At 46.4% G+C, this 9,283-nt stretch overlaps 1 protein-coding gene across 3 annotated transcripts; it reads left to right on the top strand.

The window, feature by feature from the left end:
- The first annotated feature begins 409 nt into the window (after positions 1-409).
- Positions 410-9,280, top strand: c2cd6 (C2 calcium dependent domain containing 6). 3 transcript variants are annotated; one of them, XM_014150594.2, is made up of 13 exons: positions 410-852; positions 1,002-1,122; positions 1,241-1,292; positions 1,474-1,622; positions 1,849-1,986; positions 2,273-2,317; positions 2,437-2,505; positions 2,583-2,674; positions 2,821-2,970; positions 6,791-6,920; positions 7,182-7,296; positions 7,449-7,495; positions 7,572-9,280. In XM_014150594.2, the coding sequence occupies exons 4-13, from the start codon at positions 1,539-1,541 to the stop codon at positions 9,162-9,164; spliced, it is 2,463 nt and encodes an 820-aa protein (XP_014006069.1). In that variant the 5' UTR covers positions 410-852; positions 1,002-1,122; positions 1,241-1,292; positions 1,474-1,538; the 3' UTR covers positions 9,165-9,280. The 3 variants fall into 3 exon arrangements, with proteins under 3 accessions (XP_014006069.1, XP_014006068.1, XP_014006071.1); XM_014150593.2 differs by having other exon boundaries at positions 411-852; positions 1,002-1,106; XM_014150596.2 differs by lacking the exons at positions 410-852; positions 1,002-1,122; positions 1,241-1,292; positions 1,474-1,622 and having other exon boundaries at positions 1,853-2,317; positions 2,437-2,674; positions 2,868-2,970.
- The last annotated feature ends 3 nt before the right edge of the window (positions 9,281-9,283 follow it).

Consider the following 9,283-nt stretch of genomic DNA (forward strand, 5'->3'; position numbering starts at 1 on the left):
TAACAGGTGACTTCAATAAGGGATGATATAATTCACCTGGTCAGTCTGTCGTGGAAAGAGCAGGTGTTCCTAATGTTTTGTACAATCGGTGTATTGGCGTTTATATTTTAAATACATAAATATTTCACTAGGGGGCGACCAACAACCATGAAAATGTATGTCTAGTACATAACGGGCAATAAGCTGCTTGCAGCGCCTACACTGCTGAACACGGGGTGCGTTCGTAACTTCCCTCTGGCTATCTACTCCGAGTTCAGAACACTCGTCTGAGTGTGCCAGAGCGCAGAATAATTGATAAATTTACGAACGCTCAACACCCGTATATGACCAGTGTCAGTAAATGAAATTGTTGCCAGCAGCACAGTTGCAGTCACCAACGTTCTAGATAACATGAAAACTGCCTAACCATCTCTGCTAGGGTGAGAAATGGTCAGTGATGTGTTCTCTAATTTATGTCTGGAAGTAGCTTGCAAGCTAGCTAACTTGAGCCAGTTAGCTTGGGTGCTTGACAGCCGTTGTGAGGTCAGAACACTCGGATCAACCCTACTCCTCGACCAGAGTGTCCAGTGTGCACTCTGAACGCTCCGAGAGTGGATTTACGAACGCCCCGAGCACACTCTGACTGGGTGCTCCCAGGATAGAACGCTCCCCGGATAGAACAAGGCCGCGCTTGTTTTTGTTGGACCTATGTTGCCCGGACAACAGCGCAAGTCAATCCCTATTTTGAAAGCGTTTTCCAGTTGCACATTTGCTTCCTATTTACAAACGCCGAGGTGTATCATGAATGATCCAGTGGCAACGACGAACGAAGGGCCACCAACGGATGGAAAATCAGTCAATCTCATTGGGAATGTAAATATGATTGTTACAACAGGCAGGGATATTTACCCTCTAGAAATACGCCTACAGTAATTTCTCAGTTTGATAGATGCACATTGAATCATCATTTGTCACGGGTTTAACACTAGAGGGCTGGGTTACTACCTGGTTCATTTTCACAGCTGTTGAGAAGATTATCAAGAGCCGAGCCTGTTCCTGATGACGATGAGGAAGAGGATGAGGCGCTTCCCCCACCACCACCACCACTAATTCCACGAGGCCCACTAGTGAATTTGCATTCTAGTATTGTCAATTCACATTATTATGCATAGTTAACTGGAATATAGACTTTACACCTGACATAAATATTCTTATTACATTAAAGGACTGTAGTGTTTAAAATAGTATATTTTGTTAACAGAAAGGATGTCTAACAGTCCATCTGAAAAACTGCAGGGATTTCAATAAAAACTGTATCCTTCTCAGTGGCCCCTAACAGTGAAATCATTAGACCCTATTCACCATGCCAAAGCTGTGTGTGTGTGTGTCAGTGTGCTAACTGAGGTAGTTAAGTTAGGCCACCGTAAGTGGCCCTGGATAAGTGTCTGCTAAATTACTAATAAAATGAAGTTTTCCTGAGCGTTGTGTTCCCAGCTTCCATAAAGAAAGGCACCCAGGGCTTCCTGAGGGCAAGTATTGGGGAGAAGGTGAAGTGTACTATGGTCCAGCCCTACAAGGACTCCAAGGCTGAGCACTCCAAGTTCCCCCTCTGCTTCAATGAGTGGAAGTATTTCTCCATACAGGTAAGTAGGTATATTAGTTGATGCTCTAGCCAACTTCTCTCTGTTTGGATTCATGTATTGGTCATGACAAGAGAGCTGGCTACACTGCAGGTACAGTATGGGGCCAGCTATTGTAATACTCTATAGAGAAAGTTGTAAGAATATTATTTTCCGTATCTAACAGGACAGGTGTTCCTCTATCCAAGACCTTAACACAATCAATCAATGACTCATTTGGCTGTTTCAGATTCCTAAGAGCACTGATAACACGCTGGGTGTCTGTGAGTCACACCATCTGGTGGTGGAGCTCATCTTCTTCGAGCAGGACACCGGAGTTCCCAAGCTCATAGGAAAGACCTTTGTCAAACTGCTGGACATCCTCAGTGTGAGTCAACCACACGGACAGGAGCGATAGGGACGAACCCACCGCCCCTTCATGCTTACCATGCTATGTTTAAATCGGATAATAATACAATGATGATCATAAGAGTGAGTGTACAAGGCTGTCCAGGGCTAAACACGTGTGGATGTCCTCCACCAAAGAACCAATGGGTTCTTTCTATTTTAGCTTTCAGTCGATGGTACAAGTATTCTCATTCACCTGCTGCTAGAAGGCTGGCATGCAGGACCAGATATCAACTGTCTTGTCCTCTGTCCTGTTCTCTAATCAGAAATCACAAATGAACCACCTGCTGGAGCTGAGGCTCAAGCGCCAGGTACAGAATATGAATCAGACACCACGGTCAACATGTGGGACAGTTATATCATGTTCAATCGGAGTTTTGTACAACGGATTCCTGCATTGACCCACAATAAAAGCCGACTTGTTTTCCAGATCATCTGTAAGCTGGAGATGGAGATGGTGATTGCGTATGGATCCTTGGGTTACGGATACTCCCACCAGGTTAGAGGGAGACACATCAGTGTTTGTGTAGATGAGGAGGAAGAATTGATCTTGCCTATCTATTATTTACTCCCTAGTTGAAGCACCCAAAGAGAAACATGGAGAGCCTAGTGGAGCGCTCGCTCTTCCTCCGCCGTCCACCACCGGACGACCGCAAAGACCATCACTAGTGAGACACGGACACACTCAAATACTGTACATGAATTCTTATCTATTGACATTCTGACACTGTGACCCTTTTTGTGTGAGTTTTTTTCCCCTAGATTTGACAGACCAATATTCTCCCATGTAACATATCGCTCCCTGTGTCTACAGTAATGTGGTCACTCCTAAGCCAGTACCTTATTCAGACTTTATCGCAGCGCTGATGTACAGAGAGACCACCAACCCAGACAACAGGACGACTTACCCCTCAAACAGCACAATCTCCCCCATCATCCTGGAACGTATGGAGAAGAGGGGCAGGTATGGTTTATTATGGAATCTCATTCTGGGTTCAAAGGTCAAAGTGTATACTGTTTTCAGCCCATTTTCTGAAAAGGATGCATACTGTCCAAAAACTGCCTTGGTAAAAACTGCCTTGGTGAAAAAAACTGCCGTGGTAATAATTATATCCAAGGTAAGTGTAAAATAATGTTAAATAACCATAATATAAATAGATCTGATATTGCTAAGTGGTCAATCTAGTGGTATCTTAGAAAGAACAGGAAGGATGTAGGTAGGAAACGTCCCAAATGATTCCCTATTCCCTACAGTGACAAGAAAAAGTATGTGAACCCTTTGGATTTCTGCATAAATATGTCATCATATTTGATCTGATCTTCATCTAAATCACAACAATAGACAAACATAGTGTGCTTAAACTAATAACACAAATTATTGTATTGTTGTTGTCTATACTGAAAACATAATTTTAACATTCACACTATAGGTTGGAAAGAGTGTGAACCCCTAGGCCAATGACTTCTCCAAAAGCCCTCTCTTTGCCCCAACCTGGGCTCGAACCAGGGACCCTTGCACACATCAACAACTGACACCCACGAAGCATCGTTACCCATCGCGCCACAAAAGCCGCGGCCCTTGCAATGCAAGGGGAAACCCTACTTCAAGTCTCAGAGCGAGTGACGTCACTAATTGAAATGCTATTAGCGCGCACCACCGCTAACTAACTAGCCATTTCACATCGGTTACATCAGGAGTCAGCTAACCTGGAGTCCAATCGATGAGATTGGAGATGTTGGTTAGAGCTGCCTTGCCCTATAAAAAACACACAAAATTTGAGTTTGCTATTCACAAGAAGCATTGCCTGATGTGAACCATGTCTTGAACAAAAGACACCTCAGAAGACCTAAGATTAAGAATTTGACTTGCATAAAGATGGAAAGGGTTACAAATGTATCTCCAAAAGCCTTGATGTTCATCAGTCCACGGTAAGATAAATTGTCTAAAAATGGAGAACGTTCAGCACTGTTGCTACTCTCCCTAGGAGTGGCCGTCCTGCAAAGATGAATGCAAGAGCACAGCACAGAATGCTCAATGAGGTTAAGAAGAATCCTAGAGTGTCAGCTAAAGACTTACAGAAATCTCTGGAACATGCTAATATCTCTGACGAGTCTACGATACGTAAAACACTTAACAAGAATGGTGTGCATGGGAGGACACCACGGAAGAAGCTGGGGGTCTTTGGGCTGGTTTGCTAACTACCTCTCTCTGAGTGCAGTCTATAAAGTCAGAAAATCTGCTGTTTCAGCCACTGCCTGTCACCAAGGGAGTACCCCAAGGCTCGATCTTAGGCCCCACGCTCTTCTCAATTTACATCAACAACATACCTTAGGCAGTAGGAAGCTCTCTCATCCATTTATATGCAGACGATACAGTCTTATACTCAGCTGGCCCCTGCCTGGATTTTGTGTTAAATTCTCTACAACAAAGCTTTCTTAGTGTCTAACAAGCTTTCTCTACCCTTAACCTTGTTCTGAACACCTCCAAAACAAAGGTCATGTGGTTTGGTAAGAAGAATGCCCTTCCTCCCACAGGTGTGATTACTACCTCAGAGGGCTTAGAGCTTGAGGTAGTCACCTCATGGAAGTACTTGGGAGTATGGCTAGACGGTGCACTGTCCTTGTCTCAGCACATATCAAAGCTGCAGGCTAAAGTTAAATCTTGACTTGGTTTACTCTATCGTAATCGCTCCTCTTTCACCCCAACTGCCAAACTAACCGTGATTCAGATGACCATCCTACATATGCTAGGCTTCCTGGGGCGGCAGGTAGCCTAGTGGTTAGACCGTTGGACTAGTAACCGAAAGGTTGCAAGATCGAATCCCCGAGCTGAGGTAAAAATCTGTCGTTCTGCCCCTGAACAAGGCAGTTAACCCACTGTTCCTAGGTCGTCATTGAAAATAAGAATTTGTTCTTAATTGACTTGCCTAGTTAAATAAAGGTAAACATTTTTTTTTAAAGATTACGGAGACTTCAATTATAGATCGGCAGGTAAGGGTTCTCTCGAGTGGCTAGATGTTCTTTACCATTCGGCCATCAGATTTGCCACCCAATGCTCCTTATAGGACACATCACTGCACTCTATACTCCTCTGTAAACTGGTCATCTCTGTATACCCGTCGCAAGACCCACTGGTTGATGCTTATTTATAAAACCCTCTTAGGCCTCACTCCCCCCATGTGAGATATCTTCTGCAGCCCTCATCCTCCACATACAACACCCGTTCTGCCAGTCATGTTCTGTTAAAGATCCCCAAAGTACACACATCCCTGGGTCGCTCCTCTTTTCAGTTCACTGCAACTAGCGACTGGAACGAGCTGCAACAAACACTCAAACTGGACAGTTTTATCTCCATCTCTTCATTCAGACTCAATCATGGACACTTACTGACAGTTGTGGCTGCTTTGCGTCATGTGTTGTCTCTACCTTCTTGCCCTTTGTGCTGTTGTCTGTGCCCAATAATGTTTGTACCATGTTTTGTGCTGCTATCATGTTGTGTTGCTACCATGCTGTGTTGTCATGTGTTGCTGCCTTGCTATGTTGTCGTCTTAGGTCTCTCTTTATGTAGTGTTGTCTCTCTTGTTGTGATGTGTTTTGTCCTATATTTATATTTATATTGTATATATTTTTTTTTTAATCCCTGCAGGAGGCCTTTGGTAGGCTGTCATTGTAAATAATAATTTGTTCTTAACTGACTTGCCTAGTTAAATAAAGGTTAAATAAAAATAAATGTAAACAAATTTAAAAAGCCATTTCTGTCCAATAAAAACATTGTGGCACGTCTGAATTTTGCAAAAGAGCACCTGGATGTTCCACAGCGCTACTGGCTAAATATTCTGTGGACAGATGAAACTACAGTTGAGTTGTTTGGAAGGAACACACAACACTATGTGTGGAGAACAAAAGGCAAAGCACACCAACATCAAAACCTCACCCCAACTGTAAAGTATGGTGGAGGGAGCATCGTGGTTTGGGCCTGCTTTGCTGCCTCAGGGCCTGGACAGCTTGCTATCATTGACGGAAAAATGAATTCAAGTTTATCAACACATTTTGCAGGATAATGTAAGGCTATCTGTCCGCCAATTGAAGCTCAACAGAAGTTGGGTGATGCAACAGGACAACGATCCAAAACACAGAAGTAAATCAACAACAGAATGGCTTCAACAGAAGAAAATATGCCTTCTGGAGTGGCCCAGTCAGTCCTGACCTCAACCCGATTGAGATGCTGTGGCATGACCTCAAGAGAGCGGTTCACACCAGACATCCCAAGAATATTGCTGAACTGAAACAGTTTTGTAAAGAGGAATGGTCCAAAGTTTCTCCTGACCATTGTGCAGGTCTGATCCGCAACTACAGAAAACGTTTGGTTGAGGTTATTTCTGCCAACCAGTTATTAAATCCAAGGGTTCACATACTTTTTCCACTGTGCACTGTGAATGTTTGTACAGTGTGTTCAATAAAGACATGAAAACGTACAATTGTTTGTGTGTTATTAGTTTAAGCAGACCGGTTTGTCTATTGTTGTGACCTAGATGGAGATCGGAATACATTTTATGACCAATTTATGCAGAAATCCAGGTATTTCCAAAGGGTTCACATGCTTTTTCTTGCCACTGTATATAGTGCATTCCTTTTGACCACAGCCCTGTGGGATGTAAAGGAAACACAGCCCTGTGGGATGTAAAGGAAACAGAGCCCTGGTCAAAAGTAGTGCGCTATAAAGGGAATAGGGTACTATTCGGAACGGATCCCTAATGGTAAGTTATTAACCCCATGATGCCCAGGCTACTGCAGATGCATGAGGAGATGGAGGCGTTTGAGTCGTCCGAGGACGCCCTGCAGTACCTGGAGAAACTGGTGATGAAGAAAGGGATTAGAACCGGTACCCCCTGGAGGATGAACAAGAGGTTCAAGGTCTGTCTGTCTGTCAGTAACTCAACTCTCTCTCTTTCTATCAACTCAGTTCATTCAGGAAGTCCTATACAGATTTCTCCTTATTCATTTCCTGAATTTACTGACTTCACAACCGAATTGCCACAATCGTAGTGTGCGCTCTCTGTAAATGCTTTATTTACACTAACCCTGTGTGTATACTCAATTCAATATCAATGACCCTCTTGTTTTGTCCTGTAAGACAGTATATCTGAGAGGGTTTTGTCTGGTGTGTGTTTGCAGGTTCTCTCTAAGTGGAGGAAAAAGGCAACCATGGTTTCCAAGCTGCTCAATTTTGGAGGCTGCTCAGAGGCGGCGAAACAACAGAGAGACAAAGTTTTGCCCACAGGGCCATTGGGTTGGTCAACCTTTCACTCACGGACACAAACACACACATACATGGCTAAACTCGGCAACGGCAAAAAGACAGGATGTTGCATAGGTATTTCTCTGGCTAATATCAATATCCATGGCAGTGCTGATTTTGATGTCACTGTTTTTATGTTGCAGGTGTGACTCCCCCTGTGCCACTTTTAAAGCACCTTGCCATGCAACAGGTACTGCTGATCTGTGTTTATACACACACACACAGAGTATCTTTCATGTGTAATTTCTTCTGCTGTTTCCTTACAGGAGAAAATACCCTTAGTCAATGAGAACGAAGTGTCTGAAATGAGCAAGCCTCCATCTCCCAGAAAGACCCTGGCTGCAGCACCTGGCCTGTCCACATGTATGGCCTCCACCCAGGTTGCCCAGTCAGCCCCATTCTCTCCACCTCCATCTGATCAATATACCACACCGCCAACATCAGCCGTGGCCCATAAGGCATCTCCTCCTAGCAGTGTGGCCTCCAGCTCCATGGACCACCCTGTCCAGTCCAGGGCCACCTCTTCCCCCAGACACGTCACCCTGGTCCTGCCGGAGGGTCCCGCCACCTCAGCCTCCACCTCCGCTCAGCCCAGTACCAGACACATCCCTAAACCCACCAATGTGGCTCCCATCCACCTGACCTCCCTCTGTGTTCTTACTACCCTGGAGGAAGACGGAGAGGAGGAAGACGGAGAGGAGGAGGTCGAGGAGAAAAAGGAGGTGCATGCTCCAGTATCGTCCTCCCTCCTCAAGACGCTCTCCTCTCTGACGCTGACCCCCGAGATGGCCCTCCATGCCACCCTGGTGCCCCCACACCAACAGAGCAGGCATGGGCAGCTGGAGGAATGTCAGCCAGCTAACCCCAGCAACCAGCAGGAGGAGTGTCAGCCAGCTAACCCCAGCTACCAACCTTACCAGGAGAGCCCGTCCAGGGGGAAGAGTGACCGAGACCAGGGGGGGACTGGTAGTGGTGCCGCTGGAGGAGTGAGGGAGTCGGGGTGGACCCAGACCGAGGCTGCTGGAATGGGCAGCATTGGAAGTCGGTGGAAGCGGAATTTTGCTGGGCTTGGTTCTCTTGGTTCCGGAGGGCAGAGGAGGGAAGAAGATGCCCCATGCAGCAGCACTGCCCTCAGGTCCCCTACACTGATCGACCTGGCCCCACCACGGCTGCTGGGGGCCTGGACCGAGAACACTGCCACTGTGCCGACACCCATAGGAGGGGGTGGGGGAGGCCTGGACTGGAGATCTGGAGGTCTGCCCGCCGCCCAGAGAACCAGCCCGACTCTCTGCTCTCAGTTAATCTCCCCCCCGTCCATCCCTCCGTTATCCGACCCTCTGAGCCAGAGCCCTATGACGCGCTCCCCCCTGCCGCACCTCGGCTCACGGGCCACCGACACACCTTCTCCAGACCTGGAAACCTGGACCCTAGATAGTTCCTCCTTCCTCGGTAGCATGCTGTGTGAGTCCAACCCTCCAGATCTACGTGTAGGCCAAACCAGCGGTGGCAGCAACACTGACAGGCACACCCAGAGATCAGGAGGAGCCAGCTCCAGCACAGAACCACTCACCACACTCAACTCCTGGCTCAGCAGTGACAATCTCCCCACCGGAGCTGGCTCAGACTCTGGACAGTGGTCCCTCCTCTCAGAGATCGACATGTCACCACTCCGCAGTGGACTGGTCTTCTCCCCCCTCACCCCCATCTCCTCCTCCGACCCCCTCACCCCCAGCTCCTCCCCTACCAGAAGCACCAGAGGCAGCAAGCCAGGCAAGGAGAGACCCAGGGTCGTGGAGACACCTCATTCCCCGTATCACAGGCGCAACAGAGACCACAGAGATTATTATGGGAAGATGTAGCAAAAATATATATTTTTTGGCAGCCTATTTTGTCAAGTTCATTGCCTTTTACTTGGGAAATTATCTGATTAGGTTATCTAAGGATTAATTCAAATGTTTATTTTATCAAAGAATTTAGT

Source organism: Salmo salar, chromosome ssa16, assembly GCF_905237065.1.
Source record: "Salmo salar chromosome ssa16, Ssal_v3.1, whole genome shotgun sequence".
Lineage (NCBI taxonomy): Eukaryota > Metazoa > Chordata > Actinopteri > Salmoniformes > Salmonidae > Salmo > Salmo salar.

Bases quoted from the DNA above. Each gene is read 5' to 3' on its own strand.
- c2cd6 (XM_014150593.2), top strand. From the start codon at position 688: ATGTTGCCCGGACAACAGCGCAAGTCAATCCCTATTTTGAAAGCGTTT. The intron at 1,293-1,473 runs GTATCCTTCTCA...TTGTGTTCCCAG, and splicing joins CAGGGATTTCAATAAAAACT to CTTCCATAAAGAAAGGCACC. The intron at 6,921-7,181 runs GTCTGTCTGTCT...GTGTGTTTGCAG, and splicing joins GGATGAACAAGAGGTTCAAG to GTTCTCTCTAAGTGGAGGAA.